This window comes from Camponotus vicinus, unplaced genomic scaffold, assembly GCF_025532165.1.
Source record: "Camponotus vicinus isolate PSW18456_S1 unplaced genomic scaffold, iyCamVici1.0 SCAF_1, whole genome shotgun sequence".
NCBI lineage: Eukaryota > Metazoa > Arthropoda > Insecta > Hymenoptera > Formicidae > Camponotus > Camponotus vicinus.
Genome location: NW_028141945.1, coordinates 12,184,777 through 12,211,279, shown reverse-complemented (window position 1 = coordinate 12,211,279; position 26,503 = coordinate 12,184,777). Strand labels below are relative to the sequence as shown.

Sequence of the window (26,503 nt, the reverse complement as noted above, 5' to 3'; positions counted from 1 at the left end):
CTCGCGAACATAAATTGAAAATAAATTCTCTTAAATTGTGATAAAAATATGATAAAAATTATGTTGAATATTATTTTATATTGAATTTTATATTTTATATGAAATTATGTTGAATATTATTTTATATTGAATTTTATATTTTATATAAAATTATGTTGAATATTATTTTATATTGAATTTTATATTTTATATGAAATTATGTTGAATATTATTTTATATTGAATTTTATATTTTATATAAAATTATATTGAATATTATTTTATATTGAATTTTATATTTTATATTATTTTTTAAGTACTCGTTCAGTATTGGATAAAAATCGTTGACAAAAGAGACAAGATTTTAGTTTTCGAAAATTTTCAATACCATTGCAATATTTCCACGAATATTGTCTTGCCTTGAGCCTTATGCAACCCTGCTTCGAGACTCTTCCGTTTAGCGCAAGAAGAGAAACACGTGGGGAAATAAGTCAACGTGGATATGTCCTGGTCGACGCCGTAACTCACGATTTCACCAAGATTCGCGGATCGGTAAAGCCCCGATAAGATCCGCCCCGGTAATACTCTGGAGGATCGAACGCAAGAAAGGGAATATATGTGTAAAACCATATATGGGACAATCGGAGCGCGCAGCATCGAAGGATTTGAGAGCCACCCCTGCGCACCCCTCGTACACTATTTCGAGGCCTACCCTTTTCTCACTTTTGTTCTTCCTTTCTCTTTATATATATTACCTGCATCTCTCTTTCTTCTCCCCTCCCTCCTCCCCCTCTCTTTCTTTTTCTCTCTTGGTGACGCGACAGTTTCTTTCGTCCGATGCTGTTTCCGGAAGCTGACGGTTTCCCTATAGACTCCCTATATATTTTCCCTATGTATTTTTCCTTATAAACTGATATTCATCGCGCAGATGCAATCAAGATGAGAAATCGGGAAAACCTAATTCTAGGATACCATGATGATTCTGTGATACACAAGAAGAAATATCGCGCTTTGCCTCGCGTCATAAGAAATATACCTCTTGAATATAGTTATTTATGGTGATGAATAGCACACTGAACATATATATATATAGATATTGATAAGAAATTTTGTCATGGAAGTATTGCTTTCGAATTTTCTCCTCTCTTTTTACGTGAGATATTTCTTCTGCTTTTTTGCGAAAGTAGAATTTTTACATTAATTCATATCGAGCCTGAAATTAAATTAGAAATTAAAACCGAAATTAAAATTTATTTTTAATAAAGTTAATGCGATGCATAATCGCGATATAGATTAAAAAGTGTAAATTGAATTGGAAAGTGAGAAAAACGGCAAATCGAAACAGACGCAATTCGCTAGATTCGTTCGGAGGCGAGGGTGGGATACGGTGACTGATTAATAAGAATGCCTGTGAGGTGTCCACCGTCCATAAAGACTACGGCGGAAAATTAATCTCACACGCGCGCCCCACGATGGGGAGAGAAACTCGACTCAATTACTGAGGGTCAAGCCCCATAGGGGATGATCGGATGGTGAATATGTCACGATCGAGTCCGCCTGCAAATTGTTTCCCGCCAATTCAATCTTCTTCCTTATCCCGGCCGAGAGCTTCCGTAACATCGTGCGAAATATTTTGCGAATGACTTGAAAACGAAAAAATCCCTATCTTATCAAAAGAAAATCTGTCGATCGACGCGACAGCACAATGTATTTCCATGAAAAAATGGAAGGACATTGATTATTTAAATTTGATAAAATATAAATGTTTTTTGTGTGCGGTTTCAAATGCATGTATTTTATTTGAAAAGCCGATATTTGAACCTCGCGAAAATTTTGATTTTAATCAAACTTTACACGTAGAGAGGGAAAATAGAGAGAATTAAATGTAGAGATGGAATAGATGAATTTAGAAATTTTCAGCGACTCAAAAATAATTCTAAAAAATGAAACTCCTTATTTAGAACGATTTTTCGTCTTTTTTTTGACATATCTCGAAAATTATTCAGGATATCAAAAAATGTTCTATACAAAAGTTTCATGATAAAAATATCTCTATTTAACCACATTAATAAAATTTTGAAAAAATAATTTTTAAAAAACAGAAATCTTGCAAAAAAAATTTTTTTTAAATTTTATTAATGTAATTTAATATAGGTTTTTCTACCATGAAACTACTGTAAAAACATATTCTGATATCTCGAATAATTCTCAAGATACATCGAGAAAAACGAAAAAGAGTTTTATATAGAAGTGACTTAACCTCTTAGACATAATCTTTCTATATATGAGGGGTGGTTTCACATCTTGGAATCATTTTTAGAGCGCAATTGAACATTTCTAAATTCATCTATTTATCCTCCTCCTACATGTGTATAAATTTTCATAAAAAATCAGAATTTTCGCGTTTACGAGATTTTTTATCAGTTCAATTTATTATGTCTTCCCTAAAAAAAGGGAAATAAATAATATGATAGAATACGCTAAAATTTTATCATTTCCAATGCAATCTATCTTTGTTTATTTATTAGATACTGGCAAACTCATTAACGAATAAATACACCGAAATACAAAAAAAAGACAGGACGTAACTGTGTTGGGTCGTTTTGTAACATTTATGGACGAAAGCATCCAGGTCGTCATCAAGCGAGCAAGGTGCACGAGAGGCAGATGGTTTTAACGACAGCTCGAGTTACTAAAGGGTTTAGGTTTTAGCATCGTCGACCTTTCGACCTGTCGCATCATCGTGCGGGGTCTCCCTAAACGATAAAGTAGCCGACTAATCGCTCCTACGCGACTATACCGTATCTCGTGCAGAAAGGAGATAATGCACCGATGCCACGTGATGCAGCAGAATAACCGAGCACAATACCCCGGAATATCCAAATACAAGATATTCGAGGATCACGAGCACGTAATATCATATCATATCTCGTAATATTTTATAGGTATTTTGATTCTCTGCTTTTATCGGTCACAGAGATATTAATCTTTTGTGTTATTCGATTCATCAAAAATCGAGAGCAACGAATTGAGGTTCAGAAATGTGAATAACCTATAACTATAATCATTTTATTCGAAGTAGGTTATTTAATCAATCTCTACTTGGAAAAATTATCAATGAGAAATCGAATTTATTTCGAAATTGATTTGATACACGATTGAAATTTGCGCAAATTTTAGCAGAGAAATGTCCTTAATTTTCATTAAAAATATCGTACTAATTCAGGGACATCTAAAAAAATATACGTTCCTTGACTTATACGTTTAATTATGGAAAATTTATTTTCAAAATTGTGGGATAAAATAGATGCATAATATATTTAGCGCAAGCTTTTATATATTATATTAAACCAGTAACAACGATGTTACCATTTTACAACAAAAATATAACAAAATATAATTATTGCATTAATGGGTATTTTTATTATTTTTTTTATTATAATTCAATCAATATTTATCTATACATTATTTCTTTGATTTTTATTTCATTTTACTTCTATTTATATAGTTTAATAATAAAACATTATATTTTCATCAAAACGATAATATATTAAATTTTCATATAAATATAATAAATATATTTATAAGTATCTAAAAAAAAATTTTTTTTCTTAATATCTTCAATATTAAACTTTAATAATATAAGGTATTTAGATAAATTTATTATATAAATATAAATACTATTAATGAAATTATTCCTATAATAAATATAAATATCTTCTTTCTTATTTTTATTATAATTCAATCAATATTTATCTATACATGAAAGTAGCTAATAATATTTTAATAACAGACGACAAATTTTGAATTTCGTCACTCTGTTAAAAAATATAAGTTAATATATTAATCCAAGCAATGGATTCTGTTCAAATGGCTAGTTTTCGATGTAGTCTAAGTATAATATACAGAAGTCTGTATATATTTAGAGAAAAAAAAACATTTGCAACATGCTATCTGAAATTATGCGTGAACTGGGTTTTACTCGGCTGGCTTTTAATCGCACGATTGCGCTCCGGTTTTTCGCGAAAAAAAAAAGACAAAAAGAACCGAGCGTTCCTATATCTGGAAACTTTTGCAATACGGCGAAATTTACCGTATCGTGGATTTCCATCCCTTCATATGCGAGCATCGAAAACGCATTCTCCGCGAGCGATGCTCGCTCCCGGAACTTTCCCGACCCGAAACGCTATAATTTAGAACCGCAGACAACAGTTTACCGGCACGCGGACTTTCCGTCGCCATCGGCGGCCAGAAAAATCGATCCTATTCTCCGAGACAGAGCTCTCTCTCTCAATTCAATAACCAATTTTACCGGAATAATCGCCGCTTAAAATAACACAAGTTAACGTGTGCACTCATCTTGCATTTCGATTTCGTTCCGCTTTTTATTTACAACGACGATCGTATATTCATGGTCGATAAGGCATTAAACCGGAGCGAGAGTCGTAACAAGATTGAATAGTGACAGGTAAATCGTTTGACAAGAGCGACAGGCGACAGGCGAGGGGGGAAGAGGGGGAGCGCGCGGAAGAGAGAGAACGGGTTACGGAGGGAGAGAGAAAGTGGTAGCCATTAACGTTCCTTGTAATTTGACATTAGCTGTCTGCCATCAGCAACGCTAGCTTAATTACATTCCACAATGCTCTGGCCGCTTATTGTATTCTTGGACGGAGTTATGTTTCCAGCCAACGTCGTGACAATGACGCGTGCGGATCCCGACGTATATAGATACAAATGTGGCGTCTAAAGGGAAGAAAATCCAAACGAATTGTGTATACTTGGCAGACATTGAACGGCAAAGTTGAGGCGCGTGTAACTCACGTTGGGTAGAATTACAAGTTAAATGGTCTTAAGAAACTACACTAGTCTGTCATCTCCTATTAACTCGCATCTCTAAGAATAGCAGAAGCCAACGGGTCCTCTCGTTAGACTGGATTATGTAATGGACGAATTTGGCTAATACAGCAACGCTACGTAATTTCTCTTTTTTTTCTCTAACCGTTTATAATAAAATAGATTTAAATAATATTATTTTTCCGCTTTTTATTAATAGAATAAATAATGATAATTATATAATAGAAACATTCCTTGGTTAAAAAGAAACTAATGTGCAAAAGATGGTATCAAACTATGTTTTAGTTACCGAGAATACCCGTTACAATCAATCCAAGCTCGGTGAAACGTATACTCCCTTCGTCTTTTGCCAACCGTAGGTTGGTAGCAGTCGCGAATAAAAAGAACAAGCATAAATTTTGATAGACAGTATCATTGTCGGAAATGTGGTTTTATTTCTTGATATTCATATAAATAAATATTAAAAAGAAAGGACAGGCTAATAAGAGCCAAAGCGCTGTAATTAATGAGCACAAATAAAAATATATTTTCGAAACAAAAAATTAATATCGAACGTTCCGGCTCCAATTCAGGGCTAATTACAGCGGGGTGGCTTTTATTAGCCTGTCAATCGCCTTTGATTTTGATATAATTAACTTTTTAAAAAAGATATAATTAACTTTTTAAAAAACTTTTTAAAAAAAATTTTTTTTCTTTAATGCGCATTTTTCTTTTTTTTTAATACAAATTTCTACTCATAATTGAAGATAATCGCAAATCGCTTCTTGGAATCAGCATAAAGGGGCGAAAAGTGTAATTCAATTTTCCTTGATGTATTCAGGATATTATTGTAAGTTAGCTTCGTAAGTTTGATTAAAAAGATGTCACGAAAGCTTTGGCTCGTCACGCACGTTTCGCCAAATTACCTGATAATGTAGAGAAGGAGAAAGATAGGGTCCAGAAAAAAAATGACACGACAGAGGAGAGAAACGGATAGATCGGATCGGCAGCGTCGTCGATCTAATTTTATCCGTGTCACGGTGGACCGAACCCGAAGAGGGAGGATTCTCTCTCCGTCTCTCTCCATCTCTCTCTCTCTCCTACACCGTGAAAAGGGAAAATCTCGTGCTTTTGCGCGATCTGCCCACAACGGTCCGGGATGGAAAAAGCTGCTCATCGAAGCTTGCGACGACGACGACGGAAAACAGAAGCGACCGACGTCATCCAGAGGCTCGTTAGGCCTCTGGAAGGCTTTGATCGCTCGGCCATCTCTCACCGAAGAGAGACAAAGAGATGCTCCGCGATGTGCACGTGATGTAGCGTCATCATCCGTGTATTGGACGCGAGGACGTGAAACACGAAAGTTTAAATTCGGTCGAAATTCCCTGCAAAAATCTCGCCTCGTTACACATTTAATTTTTTCGTCGCGCATACATAAGGAACTGTTGAAAATTAATTAATCACGCGAAAGATAAATGATTATGATTTCCTAAATCTAACATTTGGCCGGCGATCAAATGAATCTCGTCGTTCGAGTTTCTGCCAAACTGGCCGAAACTCATCTCAGAGATCTAGATCTAGAGATAAAGCAAAATATGGGAGACAACTGATGGCTAAAAGTGCACGACGCGTCGCGATAAATTGCTCGTTCCGTTCGTTCCTTCTTTTTGCCCACGAAATCGAGGACGGCAAAAGCGCCGGATCATTTTCCGTAACTGTGCGGATGCTTTTTGCGACCGCCAGGATGATTAGGACCAGGGATAGGAGGAGTTGAAGAACGGATGCGATAAACGCAAAGATCCTCCCGGTTGTAATCCAGAGAAAAAAGAAACTCTAAAAACCGATAATGCATCGTTTCGCGGTCGGTTTCCGCGAAACCATCAGCTGACCTCGAGGTACTGTCATCTGCATATCTGACGTGTGCAACGTGCGCTCTGAGTCAGTCGTTTCAGAAAAAAGTATAAGAGTCATCGAAGATCAAATCGTGGCGATTAGACGCAATAAAAGATTGAGAGCAAACGTCATTTCACGCACGTGAAATTTCTTTCAGCGTAGATTCACGAGGCCAGTCCAACTTCCCAGCTCCCTACGCGATGAAATTCTTCGTAAAAAGAACAAAAAAAGGATATCCTTTCCGAAATGACCGATTTAACTGACGGTATGAGAAAATCTCGCAAGGTGTAGGGGGTGTCGGTCGTCAAAACGACCCGGCGACACGCTCCTTTAGCCTTTTAATCGTCGCCGACGCATTTCCATGGCTACGCGATTCGCATGACCAGCATATAATTAGCCTGTAATTTCGCCTCGCGTAACGCGCATAAAGACCGCGGACGAGGGGCCAGATGGTGGTCCTAAAATAAAGGGAGGGAGAGAAAGGGGGAAGGAAAGAAAGAGGGAGAGAGATGAAGAATATGCTGGCGGGAAAAAGAGGTAGACACACACTGTAATTAGACTCGAGCGATGTGCGTACAATGTTGGACTGACGCTTGATTCTTTCAGCAAATTTCTTTCGCAAACCGCAGTATAGCTCTCGAGCGACGGTAAACACGTCCATTTAACGTTCGTTAAGTGCGAATTAAAATGGTGAAATGCAGAATACGAGTCCATTTCGATGCGCTATTCGAGTACGAGATCTCACTTTTCTCTCCTCTCTCTCTCTCTCCTCTCTTACCGTGTCATTTTATCGTCTCCGAATCTTACTGGAATGTTGTTTCGTAAGATTGCACAAGATTAGGCTTGACATTATCTCGAAATTCCAGACAGGATCAAGATAAGAATTATCTAAAGATTTTGTTAAGAATTATTTTATTAAAGATTTTATTAAGAATTATTTAAATATATATTTGATTAAGAATTATCTAAAGATTTTAAGGATTATCTAAATATATAATTATCAAAATAATATTAATTGTAAGATTAAGAATGTCAACACGCATTATTCGTCTTGTGAAAATTATTGATTTAAAATATAATATATATAAATATATATATATATTTTTTTAAATTAAAAGAGAAAAAATCTCACTTTATAAATTTGTTTTAATTATGTATTATTATGTATTAAATTTAAAAAGTTTTATTTAATATATAAAAATATATATATTTACATTAATAAATTTAAAAACAATTAATACAATGTATAAATAAAAGAAACAATATAAACTTTTGTACAATTATTTAGTAAAATAATTATTATTTTTGATAAAAATAATAATTATTATTTATTACTATTTATATCATTTTATATTATATTGTGTCATTTGTGTACTTCCCAAAATATAATATATATATATTGTTATTTTAGTATTAGAAGTAAACAAATGATAATTATAAATAATAATTATTATTTTTAATTATATTATAAATATTATATTATTTTGAACAATCAATTCAGTTTGTTAGATAAAAATCATTTTTAAAATCGAGACAAAGTGAGATTTTGGTCAGAAAGATCCACTCAAAAGACTCAACTTAATTTAAGTTCCCGAAAATTTATAATACAATATTTTTACAAATATTACCCTGTCTTGAATCTTGTGCAACCCCATTGTTCGGCATCTACAGAAGAATTTCTATCACGGACAGATGATAGAAGGCGTGTCTATCTCGCGCTCTTCAAAAAAGCGCGGATCATCGAGACGAGCTCTCAGAATTTTTAATAAGCGATATCGACGACGTTCGCGGATTTTTGTAATAGGAAGATACGTAAATCCGATTGTTTGCTCGATTAGAGCGCAAGAGCAGAGAAGGGGGAGAAGGGGAGAGGGGAAGAAAAAAAATTGTCGCTCTCAATGTCGACATTAAAATTGCAAAGCGCACGAGCAGGAGACATCCTGCTTTCCTTCGATCGCTTTCCCTCCCCTTCATTTCTCTCTCGACGTTGTTGATCGTGATTGTCCCCGGGGATCCGTTTCGACAAGTAGCACTAAATGAAAAACCCGCCGTCTGTCGTTAAAACGCGTTTGCATTCGCGGATGCGTTATATTAAAATCTACCATTGTTCGACAATGGATACATGAGACGGAGGTAGAAGGAGTCCGGAGGAATATTCCTTTATACGCGCGAAATCGTTTCTCCAGGACTCGCGGGTGCGAAAAACTCAGTCGCAGACGTAATAACGATAATGAAGACCGATAAGTCGATAAAAAACCGAAAAGGCTGATAAACCAAACGTGGACGACAGAGTTGTTCGGCGGAATAAAGTTCCACGTTGAAATTTCCCTGGGAATTGCTCGAGATGTATATCTCGAGGTGAATTGATTATAATAGTTGGGAGAAGAATTGCGCGAGTGACTGACTACGAGTACTCGACTTCCGGCAAAAGTTGCGGAATACGAGAAGAAAAATGGCGGGAGTCGCGCCGAGTGGAAGTAGAGTAGAGTCCATAATTTGTGTGTAAAGTCTCTTTCGGAGAGATATATCTTCATATTTAAAATAAACTTCGCAGATTTTGGAGTAGCTTCGCTCTCGCCTCCAACTCCCGCATAACTCGAATACAAATCATCGATATTACATCTGTCGCATGTTCGTATATTTATGAATGCGACGCAGGATTAAAGATTGCCAAGCACACGTAAAAATTGAGGAATTGGGATATTTTAATTTTTACTTATTAAATTTAATTTTTATTATTTGATATTAATTTTAATCTATTAATTTATTATATTATTATTTTAATTTATTAATTTATAAATTTATTAATTTATTATATTTTAATTTATTTATTACACTTTTCACAAAATGTCAAATTAAAGTCTAATTTTTGCACGATACGATTTCCTCGATATCTCGACTCATCCTGAGCTTTATGACCGCGAATTTCCCGATCCCTTCAGAGCTTCCCTCATCCCTCGCGATGCTTTTACATCGAACCTTCGTGAAAGATCGATGAAATTTCGCGCACCGAGTTCCGAGGCATACCAAGTCCGTAGCGATAAACGGATGGGCCGTTGCGTATTTCGGATAGTATCGGCGATCGAAATTTATGGCACGCTTAGAATTGGGCCGCATCGATCGCCGATTCGCGCTGCCCGTCCCTCCCGACACCGGCAGGCGAGATAGGATCGCTAAACAAATCTGTCCGTCAATTTTATTTCGATCGAGAGACACCAATCTTGTTCTATGCGCGTCAATTTATCATTCATTCTAAGCTTATTCATCTACGCATAAATTATATATATATATATATATATTGAGTTAAGATAATATAATTATGAATAATAATTATTATTATTATAATTACTATAATAATAATAATAATAATAATAATAATAATAATAATAATAATAATAATAATAATAATAATAATAATAATAATAATAATAATAATAATAATAATAATAATAATAATAATAATAATAATAATAATAATAATAATAATAATAATAATAATAATAATAATAATAACAACAACAATAATAATAATAATAATAATAATAATAATAATAATAATGTATAATAATAATGTATAATAATAATAATAAATTTAAAAGTAATAAATAGCATACACCTTATTTATTACTTTTAAATTTATTATTATTATTATTATTATCATCATCAAATTTATTATTATTATTCATGAGACTGTATTATCTTAACCCAAGAGATATATCGCAACTAATTTGCCATTAATTATCATTAAATGAATAAATAATTCTGGTAAACTAAATACTGGTAAACTAAATTATTAGTGTATTTGGTAGCAGTGTGTTTAATAATTAATCCGAAGTTAATTAATATAGCCTCTTCGCTATGGTACTGAGTTAAAATATGAAAAAGCAGGTAACGTACAAGTTAATCTAGCGTTAATTAATTCGCATTATTATTCGTCGATGCATCAACGCGTTAATTACTTTCTTCATCTGTTAAAAAAAAGTATACATATTTTTTTAAAATAAATGTAATAAAATATATATATATATATATATATATATATATATATATATATTTGAAGGTAAAAAATATTATATTAGTTGAATTTGAAAAAAAATAAGAAACATGCGCGCAGAAAACGAATGACAATTCGTTCGCGCGCGCGTATGTCTAATTAAAATTCCACCATATTACATATATTATTATGGAAGGTAGGTAAAAGGGAGAGAGAATACGCGGTAAAAGTCACTTGACATTTGGCGGTTCGGTTTTCCGCAACGTTACCCCCCTGCCCCCCCCCCCTCCCCCAGGAAAGGGGGAGGCAGCTAAACGGTCAATAAAATAAAATCGAACTAAACTAGCAAATTCGGGAGTCGCGTCGGCGACGAGAGGCTTGTCATCGCTCGTATAATTGACGGTAATCGATGGCAATCGACTATCGAATACGCGCTCGCACATTTTAAATCTGTCCATTCCATTTACACACGTTTCATTACAACACTTTTCGCCTCTCGCTCTCCCTAATTTTTTACTTTATACGCGGAATACGCGAATATATATTCATGCGTCTCGCCAGGAAGTACCGAGGGATACCGAGGATCGCGCGACGCGATACGTGTCTTACCTGCCTGGACATTCGTCCCCGGGAGGATCCGAGGATCCGAGGCGAGTCGGGCGATCAGTCACGGGAGGCGAGCGGCGACGGGCTCATGGTTGGCAGCCTGATGACAGCGCGCGGGATGACAGATGACGCGACGACCAGCGCAGGTGGACGCAGACGAGCCGGTAGGCCAGACAGCCGCGCACCAACTGCAACGGAGCCGCGGCAGAGGCAGCGACATCCTCCCGCGATGCTCCTCCGCGACGTCCTCCTCTAGAAAAGTGTCGCTCGATCGATACGCGCGCGCGCTTCCGTCTCGGCGGACGAGGCACCCCGGAAATCGTCCACGATCGCCATTATCGACGGCGACAGGGTGAAAAGGTTGTCCAGACCCTGGTAACCAGGTGTGATTAATCATATTATTATTAATCATATTAAGACATGATTAATCATATTATTATTGATATCGATAATACATACATACAACAAAATTGCTGGCATGACAGCAACCTCGCAGAGGTTGCATGGTTGGCTGTCTGGGAAGTCTCTCGAGAACGGGAGAATATGTGTTTTTAATTGGAATCCGGACGACGATTATACGCGAATTACGATGACAGACACTCGCGATACTTGTTCGCACTTTGAGACAATAACATATCGCGAAAAACGCGGCGCGATTCGGAGGCGACTGTGCGATCCATCTCGGCGGGTTTCAGTTACTGAGACGATTCAAATAGTTTGCGATTCTCGAAGTGCCCATCGATACAATCGATACGCCTGTCGAAAAAGCGCGGGCTGATCGGAGTTATTTGAAATATGGAAATAAATGAAATAAAATGAAACTTGTCAAGAGGCGTCTAAAAGGATCATTATATTCCCTCCGAAACAATATTCATATTTCTGAGTAATTTAAATACTTAATTTTAAATATATTGGGCATTTTTACGGATCTTCGTATGAATTGTAAATATACGATATCAAGATGTCTATTCAAGTCTTGTAAAAAAAATTACCTGATCTTGTTAGGATATTTTTTGTTCAAAATTTCAGATAAAAAAATATTTTGAAGATTTTTGCTTTAAACAATTTTTTAAATAAACTTTTGTACACTTATACTAAGGAAAAACACAAAATTTCTTAAGTTTTAATTAAATATTAGATTTGTAAATGTATTGAAAAAAATCATCGAATATGTATCATTTTAAGTACACATTCACTTTTTGCATAAAATTTTCATTTTTTTATCACCAAGAATTGTAATAAAAAATATGTATTGCATATTCAATATTTTGTTAAAACATTTAATATATATAAACGAAAATAAATATATATTTATAGTATTTTTTGGGATAAATATATCTAAGTAAATATTATAAAAATGATCGCAAAATATAGTATGAGAATTAATTGCAACAATCTACTTAATATAATTTGAATATTGAAAATATTAAAATGTGCAATAAAATAAAATTCAAAATTTATTTATTATTGTGCTTAATATAACTTCAAAAGTTTGAAAATATATATGTGAAAAATCATGGTATGACACAGATATAGAATAAAAGAATAAGAAGTGCATATATTTCCAATATATGCTCCAACGACAAACATTTTTTCTTTTTTATCTTAATAATTATATTATTAAATGTTCCTATGTAAATTACTTACCATTCAAGTAAACTTGCATTAATTTTCAGAAGCAATATAATTTTACAGTAAATTTTAAATATGTTGCAGACTTTTATAAATTCAGTTTTTTTATAAAAAGCTTAAGCTATTTATAAGTAATCTGTAAAAACTTAATGCTATACAAAAGATTAATTTTATAAAAATCTGTAACATGTATTTTATAAAAACCTGCAATATATATCATAGTGGATAATTGTTACAAAGTTCAATATGGTTTTTATTATCAAAGAAAAACTTTTAGTTCTTTTTGTATTGGCGGAGAGAGAATTTATTATAAGAATCTGTTTTGAATCTATTAACGATTGTAAAGTTTTATACTTCCATAATACATTAAAAAAGAAACTTAAGTTTAAGGAATATTAGCGAGATAATCTTTAACATTGGAAGGATCCAATTTTCTGAATCCGTTTGCATCACAAATGCCAACTTCGATATTATCTGCAGTCATTTGCCCTTCAAAACCTTCTTTCAGTGTTAGAATGGCAGTATGAACAGCATCGTCCAGTTCCAGATCCTCGCTGTACCTCTTTTCCAGAAACGTTTTGCCGTTGATAAAGTTTTTACCCATTGCAGTTGCCTTCCACGCGAAATATGTGCCGGACGGATCGCATTGGAATAAATAGGGCCTGTCATTATCCCAACCACAAATCAAAAGAGACACTCCAAAGGGCCTGACACCTCTATAAATTAATAACGAGTTCATATTATTGCTTTGTCATTATTTGTCTCTTTATTTTTGGTTATTCACAGATGCATATTCTCAATTATTAAAAGTATATAATATTGAATTAAAAATTCAAATAAATACTGGATGACAACTCACCCAGACTGTGTGTATTCTTGCATGACCATCGCGACACGTTGCACGAGCTGCGCAGTCGGGATGGGTTCCCGATAAACCAGGAGATACTGTTGTGCCATTTTTCGCGCTTGCTTCACTAACAATCTATAGTCTGGACCCATACCGCTGTAGACCATGCCAATGTGCTTTGTGATCATTTCGACCTTGCTAACACTGTGTTCATCATAGAGAATTGACTTGTGCTTGTTCTCGGTGGCAAGAACAACGCCATTTAACGCCTTGATACCCACACTTGGGGCACCAGCAGCAACCGCAGCCAAAGCATATTCTATCTGCACTAGCTTGCCTGATGGACTGTAAAAGAGACAATTTCATTAATCGACATGTCAATCGAATTATGCAAAAATGCCCAGATATATAAATTATAAATTTTATTAATTTTATTAATATTATATAATTATATATATTTATTTTATTAATATTATAAATAATATATAAATTAAAAATTATAAATTACATAAATTTATATAATTATATTATAAATTATATAAATAATATATAAATTATATAAATAATATATAATTTATATATGTATTATATATAATATATATATAAATTATATATTATTTATATAATTTATATATATACTATAAATAATATATTTTTATGAATTTTGACATTTGATATACGTCAGAGAATTTGACGAGTCATTCTATCATATGTTATTCGACATTAGATAAAATCTATTCGCGATTATTTATGTGTTTATTGATAAAGTGTTAATAGTAATAAGATAGTATTGATAATTGAGATAAAAATTTTCATTTACAATAGTGGAAAAATATGCCGAGAATAAGACCAGATTTAGAGGTTAGGTTATTGTTACAGTCACTTTGAACCCGGTATCCGTCTATTATTACAAACACAAATATTGCTTAAAATTTTATTGACTCACTATTTTCACAATTATTATGTGACTGTAAATATATTTACCTAAAAGTCGTTAACGAAAAACTGTACCGCTCCGAAGCCATGACAATTACTTTTGCAACAAAATAGGAGCACGAAGTACACCCACAAATATCGAGAAGCTTGGCAGAAGGGACTGGTAACCTATAAGAATCAGATGCGAAATGTTCCTAGAAGCATTCCTAGGAATAAATCAAAAACTAGGTCGAGAAACCAATTGGTCACGTGTTCGACATAAAAACGCGGGCACAATCTGATGTTTACTTCTCGAGGTTTGAGTTTTTCATCTACATGAAGTTAGCTGACAGAAATGATCAAATTTATTTTTAACTTATAGGGCAAAATATAACTTCATCACAAAATTTGTTATTATTTACTTATTTATTATTAAAAAATATTGACTGACGTCAAAATTAAAATAAAATTGTTAATTAAAAAAATTAATTTGTCGCAAGCATTACTCGGGAAAAAAAAGTCCATATAAAATTGGCCATATATGGATTTTGTCAATATCTAATTATGTTTTGCCAAATATAGTCATATATGATATCATATATGAATAAATATTATCAGATCTGAAAATTACAGCACTTTTCTCATAAAGAACCACCCGACAAAAACAGTACGTGAAATCCATGTTATTACCACGTAGATTAATATCGTTGAATCTACGTGGATATTCGAGTGGGTAATCCGCTCAAAAACGGTACTAGAATCTACGTGGAATCTATGTGAAAATTTCATGAACTTTCGAGACATATTACTTTTTTTATTTTTGATAAGTGAATATCTTGAACATTTATAAAAGTATATAAATACACTCGGCCATAAGAATAATTTTATTTTTATTTATATTTTATTTTTAATATACGCAATAAATAGGCTATCTCCCACCGTTTAATTTCAAATAATCTGTTCCATATTCTGAATCCCAACAAGCGCGATCCAGATTATTAAACAAATTACTTTAAATTAAATCAGTTTATTAAATTAAACTGACTAAAGGACCGTCTACAATGAAAATAATATCGGTGGAGTGGACGGTGAAGTAAGGCGTAAGACTAGGAGTAATGCGAAATGGAAAAGAACCATTACGCCATTAATATGTCCCACACAGCACATGATATCATTCGAATATTCTATACTCATACTGTAAATATACGTTACAGATGTAATATACTGAGAATAATCCCATAACATCTCTTGTTGTATATTATTTTTCATATATTCTCAGAATATACTTTGAATATCTCGTATTAGTATATTCTTTCTCGTATATTTTCAGGATACTTTATAATATTGCATGTGTTTCTTCATTTTGCCGCTACGCGCGCCACCAAACTCGTACTTAATTTTTGGTGAAATGGACATAAAGGACTGGTACTAACATGAATTCCAAAGTTTCTTCTTTTTTCTTTTTAATCAGTTTAATTTATAATAAACTGACTTAATTTTAAGTAATTTGTCTAATAATCTGGATTCCTTGTTGGAATTCAGAATATTAAACAGATTATTTGAAATTAAAATGAGAAGTAATCCATTTACTGCATTTATTAAGGTATTTCATCTATTACCGAGTTCATCTATTACTTACATAATTGTACATAGATTATCGAGATCAATATTTCAAGGAGAATCATTTAATAAACACTAATAGGTGTTTTTCAAACGTTTTATATTCATCTATTAGAAATAACATTTTTGTCTGAAGTTTTGTTTATAAAGTAAATAATTTCACATTTTTATTTATTTTTTACATCACGAAGAATCTATTTTTTATTCTACATATAGTCCAACTATCTTCTATATTCATATATAATTTATTAATGTAAAAATATGCTTAAAATATTCTAAAAATATACTCATAATATATCAAGAAATATTCTGAGTATATACTGAGTAGGTTTCTAAGGCAGACATAGGAACATCCTCCGTACATTCTCAAAATATCATAGTATGTATATCGAATATAAGTGGGATATACACAATCTACGTTTGCGATATACTGAGTACATACTCAGGATCTACCTGTGCTGTATGGGGTATATCAATATATCAATTTGCAATTAACAATTCCATATTTTTTCTTAAAAACAACTGTATGTTTTCTTTACACCAATTGATTCCTCTTATTATTTTGTACATAAAAGTATTAAGGTAAGATAATCGAAAAATGAATATTTTACTAGATATTTTATGGTTTATATAAAATTAAGAAATTATTTCAAGCCTCATAATTCGAAAAGTACTGAATGAAGAAATACTTTATTATAGTGTTTTGGAAAGCTCTCGAGATAAGCTATAAGAATAAGTAATAAAAAATAAGGGTTCCCATTTAAAAAACGGAAGTTGACCTTCAAATGACCTTGAAAATGACCTTTAATGTCGAATCCAAGGTCACTATTAGATAGCCCCCTTTGTTCCCTACAACTTTTATCCGAGTCGTTTTCCTTCAAACGTTGATCCTGAAAAGTTATGAGGGTGGAACTTTTAAAATGGGACACCCTGTATATTATTTACATATGTCATAACTAGCGCAAATATATAATTTTCCATAAATTATTTTAAGAATCAAATTTATCATTAAGAAACAAATTCAGTTTTAAGAAAGTAATAAAATTTCGAAATAAATATACGAATATAATTTTTTTTTTAATGTTAGGTCATTGTCGGAACCAGTTGTCGCGGTATTGCCAATGTTGAGTCGCGCGATCGGATAGTGACAGTCGGTTGCCATGATATCGCCAACGTCGATCCGAGAATCGGTATCGGGCAAAAGTCGGCTAACCTTGCTTGAGCCGACGTTGCGCCGCGATCGAATAATGACAGTCGGTTTGCCGTGATATCGCCAATGTCGGCCCGACGTTTAACGTTGGGCAAGAGTTGGCAAATCTTACCTGGATATATATAGTAATATGGCATATTTTTTATTTTATTTATAGTTGATTGATAAACGATTGATTGATAAATTTTATATATATATATATATATATATATATATATATATATATATATAAAATTTGTAATATAAGCACGCGTACAATATATTACACAATCGTTTATCAATCAACTATAAATAAAATAAAAAATATGCCATATTACTATATGCCATATAGTTCATGTCTAGAAAATAGTCTAATCCATAATTATAATATATCCATAAGTATTAATTATAATATATAACGGTAACGCTCTCCAAAATGTGTTCGTATCTCACATTATATATGTGTATATATTTCTTTAAGAATAAATAAACACACCTCTTATTAATGTGAAAATGGTGCTTTTTTCATCTTATTTTATTTTATTTATATACCTCTTATATATATATATATATATATATATATATATAAGAGGTATATAAATAAAATATATATATATATATTTATTATTAATATATATTTATATTACATATATATTTATTAAATAAAATATATATATATTTATTTATTTATATACCTCTTATATATATATATATATATATATATATATATATATATATACATATATACCTGAAAGCAACAGCGAAACGGTTGTAGAAAGCATAATATTAGAAGAATTTTACATTTATTTATATCAACAGTGAGATAATTTTATGATTATTTATTTATTGACATCGTATCTAGATCTTTTGCAATGTGTATACATATAAGTATATCCCAGTCACAGTTATTAAGCACAAAACAAAATGTTTCACCTAGCCGTTGTTCATGAGTGCATTGAGGAAAAGATACATATACATTTCGACCAAAATTTCTCGTTTATATAGAATCGTATACAATTATGCATGATTGTATCTGAACTATATTTGTTACTTATATATATTTATATATGACGCAAGACTTATATATAATTATACCCGGGAAAAAAAGTCCATGTCTATTTATATAAAAAAAAAGTAAAATTATATACAGTCTTATATAATTATATATAATATCACATATGATTTTATCAGAGCATACGTTTTTGTATATGCTTAGATATGATCTCCATCTCTGACCATTTCTGATCATAAAAAATGATATTAGATAACTCACGTCATTTTGTACAATCAGACATAGTCAGATATTGATATCATATCTAAGCATGTATAAAACCAAAGCAAAGGTTAGTTTCATGTATGCTTTGATATAAATCATATATGATATTATATATAATCATTTAAGATTATATATGATTTTACCTTTTTTTATATAGACAAATATAATTTTTCCTAAAAATTATATCTTGCATTATATATTTAATTAATTAAAAGTCCTCTTTATAAGTCCTCTTAATAAATATTCTTAATAAATAAGAATATATTCTTAATGAATAAGAATATATTCGCCGCTACGCGGCGACACCACTCTTAATTTTTCTCGTATTCAATATTTATCATGAAATGTATATAAAGGACTTGTATTAACGTAAGATCTAAAGTATATTTTTTTCCCTTAGCAGTGGTGCGAAAGAGAGGACGCTGCTCACACACAGGTTCTCTGTGTGCACGTGAGCCGCATCCTCTTTTTGACATCACTGTTTATCAGTTTAATTTCAAACTGAAATTAAAATAATTTATTTAATAATCTGGATTCCTTGTTGGGATTCAGAATATTAAACAGATTATTTGAAATTAGGCGGAAAAAACTTTTAGACCAATAATTAAATTTATTTGACTTCAACAATATTTATTAAATCCAAAGAAATATTTTTCTCTGTATATTAAGAATATCTCTTTAGAAGATTTTCCTCTTAACTTAAGAGGATCCTCTTGGCGCCTATTTTAGTGGTATATATTCTAAAGATAAGTGGCATATTCTTAAGTTAAGAATACAATTTTTTCGGTGTACTCTTAGTGTACTTAATTTTCAGATCTGATAATATTTATACATATATGATATCATATATGACTATATTTGGCAAAACATAATTAGATATTGACAAAATCCATATATGGCCAATTTTATATGGACTTTTTTTCCCGGGTATATATTAAACTAACAGAAATCCATATATAATTATACATAAAACATTGTGAACATTATATATAATTATATATGATTATATATACTTATATATAAGTATGCAAAATGCGCACTTATATATAATTATATGTAACAGTTATTGCACTTATATATAAATATATATAATGTCCTGTACTCTATCATTTATAATTATACATATTTTTGCACAATTATATATAGTTTTGTACAATTATATTCAATTCTGCATGAATATACATGAAAAATTTTTTACCGGGTGTTTAGGTTTTTTTTTTTTTTTTAAAGTGTTTCCGGCCTGTCGGTCATCTCACACATATGCTATATTGCTGTGGATAGTGTCCTATATATTAGAGAGTGTAATAAAAACAGATTAACATATATACATTTAAATGATTCTGCCAGTCCTTACAATAAAATCATATACTACTTTTAGTGTTTTGATTTCTTCTTTATTCAACCAATGCCATACGCAGTCAGGGCTGCTAGCTCCTATCATATTTAATTTGTGGTTTAAATTGAAATTAAATCTAATTTCATCATAGATATTACATGTGAACACAAAATGATTTATATCTTCCACCTCGTGTCCACACTCACACCTCGGTGATGCTATATGTTCCTTTCTGGCCAATGATTCATTAAGATTATAATGATCGGATCTAATACGATTGAAAGTGGTAACAAATTTTCTACGTCTTATAAGTTAGCGGAACAAAATGGGCGGAATCAATTATAATTGATATTTTTATTTGTTGCTCATTTGTTGCTAAAAAGTTGCCAAAGAAAAAAATTTGTTGCTCTGTCATTTTTTTAAAAAAATCATGTTCCGCTAAAGGAAGATTAAGTTAGCGGAACAATATATATAACAACAAAATTATATGTAATAATAATATAAAAATTTGTTGCTAATTTGTTGCTCTTAAAATATTCAATTTGTTGCTTGCAAAATAAATTTAAACAATAGCGGAAAACTTTTCACAGCGAGCAAAGTTACAAGAGTAAACTATCAGAAAAAAATTTGTTGCTCGCTTAAATTTGGTATTGAGATATTATTTGAATTTGTTGCTCTCGAAATATCCAAGTTTCGAATTTGTTGCTCGCGCAATAAGTTTAAATAATGATGAGAAACCTTTCACAGCGCGCAAAGCTACAAGAGTAAACTACTAGAAAAAAATTTGTTGCTCGCTTAAATTTGGTATTGAGATATTATTTAAATTTGTTGCTCTCGAAATATCCAAGTTTCCAATTTGTTACTCGCGCCATAAGTTTAAATAATGATGAGAAACCTTTCACAGCGTGCAAAGCTACAAGAGTAAACTACTAGAAAAAAATGTGTTGCTCGCTTAAATTTGGTATTGAGATATAGTTTGAATTTGTTGCTTTCGAAATATCCAAGTTCCGAATTTGTTGCTTGCAAAATAAATTTAAATAATGATGAAAAACCTTTCACAGCGTGCAGAGCTACAAGAGTGAACTACTAGAAAAAAATTTGTTGCTCGCTTAAATTTGGTATTGAGACATAGTTTGAATTTGTTGCTTTCAAAATATCCAAGTTCCGAATTTGTTGCTTGCAAAATAAATTTAAATAATGATGAAAAACCTTTCACAGCGTGCAGAGCTACAAGAGTAAACTATCAAAAATAAATTTGTTGCTCCCTCAAATTTGGTATTGGAATATAGGTTGAATTTGTTGCTCTCGAAATATCCAAGTTTCGAATTTGTTGCAATAAGTTTAAATAATAAACAAATTAAATTACAAGAATATGTATATGACGATACAATAACAATTAATAAGATTTATATGGCCTTGAATACTTGTGCCAAATATATTAAGTAAAAATTCAGTCAATATGTTTTCGATGTAATTTAGACTTTGCACGCTGTGAAAGGTTTTTCGTTATTGTTTAAATTTATTTTGCAACCAACAAATTCGGAACTTGGATATTTCGAAAGCAACAAATTCAACCTATATTCCAATATCAAATTTAAGTGAGCAATAAATTTTTTTCTGATAGTTTACTCTTGTAGCTTTGCACGCTGTGAAAGGTTTTTCATCATTATTTAAATTTATTTTGCAAGTAACAAATTCGGAACTTGGATATTTCGAAAGCAACAAATTCAACCTATATTCCAATACCAAATTTAAGCGAGCAACAAATTTTTTTCTGATAGTTTACTCTTGTAACTTTGCACGCTGTGAAAGGTTTTCAGCTATTGTTTAAATTTATTTTGTAAGCAACAAATTCGAAACTTGGATATTTCGAAAGCAACAAATTCAACCTATATTCCAATATCAAATTTAAGTGAGCAACAAATTTTTTTTTGATAGTTTACTCTTGTAGCTCTGCACGCTGTGAAAGGTTTTTCATCATTATTTAAATTTATTTTGCAAGCAACAAATTCGGAACTTACATATTTCGAAAGCAACAAATTCAACCTATATTCCAATATAAAATTTAAGTGAGCAACAAATTTATTTTTGACAGTTTACTCTTGTAGCTCTGCACGCTGTGAAAGGTTTTTCATCATTATTTAAATTTATTTTGCAAGCAACAAATTCGGAACTTGGATATTTTGAAAGCAACAAATTCAAACTATGTCTCAATACCAAATTTAAGCGAGCAACAAATTTTTTTCTAGTAGTTTACTCTTGTAGCTCTGCACGCTGTGAAAGGTTTTTCATCATTATTTAAATTTATTTTGCAAGCAACAAATTCGGAACTTGGATATTTCGAAAGCAACAAATTCAAACTATATCTCAATACCAAATTTAAGCGAGCAACACATTTTTTTCTGATAGTTTACTCTTGTAACTTTGCTCGCTGTGAAAAGTTTTCCGCTATTGTTTAAATTTATTTTGCAAGCAACAAATTGAATATTTTAAGAGCAACACATTAGCAACAAATTTTTATATTATTATTACGTATAATTTTGTTGTTATATATATTGTTCCGCTAACTTAATCTTCCTTTAGCGGAACATGATTTTTTTAAAAAAATGACAGAGCAACAAATTTTTTTCTTTGGCAACTTTTTAGCAACAAATGAGCAACAAATAAAAATATCAATTATAATTGATTCCGCCCATTTTGTTCCGCTAACTTATAAGACGTAAATTTTCTTGGGAAGTCAATGCCTGCAAACCAAGGATATCTAACACTTTCATTATAGAATTTTTCATAGTATTTTTTACCTTTAAATTTGAATTGTTTTTTGAGTTCGTCGTTTGTTTTTTTAAACATGTTATTTCTAAAAGTTTCTCTGAGGTCGGTGATAGGAATTTTAAGGGAATTGTTTGGAATTTGATTAGTAGCTTCTTTCGCATTGCTGTCTGCAATTTCATTTCCTTTTATATCCATATGTGCTGGTATCCAGGCAAATATGATTTTTCTTGTAGGTTGTTTTTCATTGATAAGTAGGGAATACATTTTACGTATTTCCACGATGTAAGGATTTTTATATACATTGATACTGTTATTTTTTAGAGCATGTATGACACTGAGCGAGTCGGTAAAGATTATAATGTCTTCATAGTTGTCTGTTTCATGGATCCAGGCCAGAGCCCCGGCCGGGTGTTTAGGTTAGGTTAGGTTAGGTTAGGTTTATTATTAAAAAATATTGACTGACATCAAAATTAAAATAAAATTGTTAATTATAAAAAAAAATTAACTTGTCGCAAAGATTAAAAATAGACTCAGGGTGGGGTCCCATGGAGCGTATTACGATACGCGCGTATCGAGCGTATTGAAAATCTGATCAATCGCAGACGTAACTTTCCCGTATCACAAACAGCGGAACGTCTGCGATTGGTCAGATTTTCAATACGCCCGATACGCGCGTATCGTAATACGCTCCATGGGACCCCACCCTCAAAATCAGTCACAAATCAAATACATTAAAAAAATTAAAAATAATCAAATTTAATAATTCTTCAGCTAACTTCATACAGGTGATTTTTCGACTGACGATTAATTTCAGTTTAAATTAAAAATAAAGGAAGATTTTCGCAGGTCGATTATCGCAGATGTCAACGAGAGATTTGCGTCGCAAGAGAAATCGGATGACAATATGATTCGAAATTTCTTCGTCGATTTCTTTAGCTGCACGTTGCATTGAAACGTAAGGAATTATATCGAGATTTATACGATGATTGACGGTCGTTGATAAAGGAGAAAAAAAATATGATCGGCGACACGTCGCAAAATCAGACGGATAGGGAGCTGGTCGCGTGGCTCGACAGCATCCCTATCTCGAAACCAGCGAGAAACTTGACGAGGGACTTTTCGGATGCCGGTAATTGTCGATTTCCCATATTTTTTTATTTCCTCTTTCTTTGATCTAAAATAATTCAAATTATTATATCCGGGCGAATTATTTATTAGTCCTCGTGGCGGAGATCTTGAAAGTATACTATCCTCGATACGTGGAACTTCACAATTACGTTCCGGCGAGTAACTTGAACACGAAGAAAGAGAACTGGAACACATTGAATCGGAAGGTGCTCGCGAAGATCGATATGAAATTGAGCAAGGACGCCATCCATAATTTAGCGAGTGCGTCACAAGGCGCGATCGAGAAGTTCTTGTTGGAGTTAAGAATAAAAATTCTGAGAAACGACGAGAAAGCTCACAAGATGAATTGCAAATATGACGTAGAAGGTCGCAGATGTCGAGTAATCGTATTTATCTAGCAATAGTTAAACGTCATCATTTACTTTTTTATAAATGTATTGGACAAAAGAATCGCATCACTTATAGAAATAGGGAAGTCGTTAATTTAAACCAATAATATTTGACCAATAATATTTAATTATTGTTATTTTATGCTTTAATGTAGAAAAGATTAAAAATAACCAGAAATATTAAATATTTATTCTTCAAAACAGTCTCTCTTTCTCATTGAATCTTAATCTGATGGAACCAACTATTGTGGGATGAACTTTATAGAAATATTCGAGAAATAAACTGTAACAATTTTAAAAAATCTATTCAAAAATAGAGAAAGTAGAAGAAGAGGGTATTGGGAGCAAAGGAAGGCTATTTTTAAAAAATCAAAAAATTTAATATTTCTGTTATTATTTATACAATTTTTAAAGTTACTTGTTTAATGTTATTTGTTTAATGTTATAATTTTTAATGTTAAACAATATTAAAGCACAAAATAATACAATAATAAAATATAGTTAATAATAATATAATTAATAATATATGTATTTTTAATAATATTATATATATTTTATATATATATATATATATATATATATATATATATATATATATAATTTATATATATATAATTTATATATTATTAATATATTATTATTTTTATTATATATTATTATTATATATTATTATTATTAATATATTATTTATATATTATTTATATAATTTTTATTTATATATATTTTTCGTTAAAATAACAACTTCCCTGTTTCTATAAGTAATATAAAACTTTTGACTGATGTGTGTCTATCTAGATGATTATGCAGAATTATTCATATTGATTAATCACATTGCTGCATGCAATATAAATTAATATATTTACTCATCTTATATTATCATGTGGCCAATAATTGTATTATTATCAATAATTGCTGGCAATATGTCGACAACCTCAGAAACAGTTTGCTCTCCGGATAGTATTTGTATGCTTCACTCACAGAAGAGAAAACTGGAGACTCGCTAGCGGACAATCAATTCAATTCGTCGGCGGAAAGCTCAAGCAAACTCGAGGCCGTCCAGAAGATCAATGAAATTAATCCATCGAAATTTGCGCGTCTCAAACGAGGACTCCTCTTCGTCTTCAGTTGGATCATCTTCCCTTTTCGCATATGGAACTTAATCGGCTACTTCAAACTTCCTCGTTTGGGCGGATGCAGGCGTGAGATATTTAAACGAGATAATTCGCGTGTGATGGATTTCATGCAAGAAATTGATAAGTCTTCGATCGCGTTTTGTAGGCGATGCACTTGCGAATGTCGGGACGGAGCGAATAAAGGAAAATGTAAATGATGAAACCGTTCGTCGTGAAATCTATTCGGAGCTGAAGCAAGAGCTGCGTGAAAAGGAGGAGATTATATGCACTCTGAATCATAAGATCGCGTATCTGGAGAGTTCAATGAAACTCAAGGATCTACGCATCTCCAGCTTAACTACGCAAATCCTGCAAAACGCCGTCGAGATGGATCGATCGGCGAAATCGAGCGACGACGCTCGCGTTAAATTACGCTCGCGATCGCACAATTTTCACGAGAGCAAAACCAATTAGAAATTCGTAGCAATTGCACGAAAAATTGCGCATCTTGTTATAAAGTCAGAAACGAAAAATTATGTATCGTGTCATTTATTTATATGCATGTAGCGACATTAATTTCTCTCTCTTTCTCTATATCTCATCACGTTGTAATTAACAAATTAAATTGCAATGTGTAAAAATTAAGTATTAAATTTCGCTAAATTTCTCCGGTATTTTAATTTAAATAGTCACTTTCTAGATAAATAAATCTCTTAATGAAATACGTATTCTCCCAGCAAACACCAAGTAATATTTATAAAACTGTTAGTTGTAATTTCCCACTCAACAATATAATTGTTACATGTTATGTAACAGTTATATTGTTGAATGGGAAATTATAACTAACAGTTATATAACTGTTATTTGGTGCTTGCTGGGCCCCGATAATCGAAATTTATATATTTTAATAGAGCAGAACTTTATTACATCGCGCATTTTTCATCGTGTCAATTAAATGTCGTTCTATTGTTTGAATTTTTTAA

The 26,503-nt window shown here is 31.9% G+C and overlaps 3 protein-coding genes across 5 annotated transcripts in view; 1 reads left to right on the top strand and 2 right to left on the bottom strand.

The window, feature by feature from the left end:
• Msi (RNA-binding protein musashi) overlaps positions 1–11,503 on the bottom strand; it is a 131,721-nt gene extending 120,218 nt beyond the window's left edge. For both annotated transcript variants that reach the window (XM_083105430.1, XM_083105411.1), the window contains exon 1: positions 11,308–11,503. The gene's annotated coding sequence lies outside the window, so the exon portion shown is untranslated. The remainder of the gene's footprint in view (positions 1–11,307) is intronic.
• A 1,334-nt stretch (positions 11,504–12,837) lies between these two features.
• On the bottom strand, positions 12,838–14,923 carry Prosalpha2 (proteasome alpha2 subunit). The gene is made up of 3 exons (XM_083104938.1): positions 14,768–14,923; positions 13,796–14,128; positions 12,838–13,652 (listed from the first exon to the last, which is right to left on the bottom strand). Exons 1-3 carry the CDS (start codon positions 14,806–14,808, stop codon positions 13,322–13,324), a joined length of 705 nt encoding a protein of 234 aa, XP_082961064.1. The 5' UTR covers positions 14,809–14,923; the 3' UTR covers positions 12,838–13,321.
• Positions 14,924–23,606: 8,683 nt separating this feature from the next.
• LOC145975198 (uncharacterized) lies at positions 23,607–26,471 on the top strand. Of its 2 annotated transcripts, XM_083105516.1 has the most exons (5): positions 23,607–23,676; positions 23,738–24,020; positions 24,110–24,385; positions 25,389–25,607; positions 25,687–26,471. In XM_083105516.1, exons 2-5 carry the CDS (start codon positions 23,909–23,911, stop codon positions 25,992–25,994), a joined length of 915 nt encoding a protein of 304 aa, XP_082961642.1. In that variant the 5' UTR covers positions 23,607–23,676; positions 23,738–23,908; the 3' UTR covers positions 25,995–26,471. The 2 variants fall into 2 exon arrangements, with proteins under 2 accessions (XP_082961642.1, XP_082961649.1); XM_083105523.1 differs by lacking the exon at positions 23,607–23,676 and having other exon boundaries at positions 23,722–24,020.
• Positions 26,472–26,503: the final 32 nt, after the last annotated feature.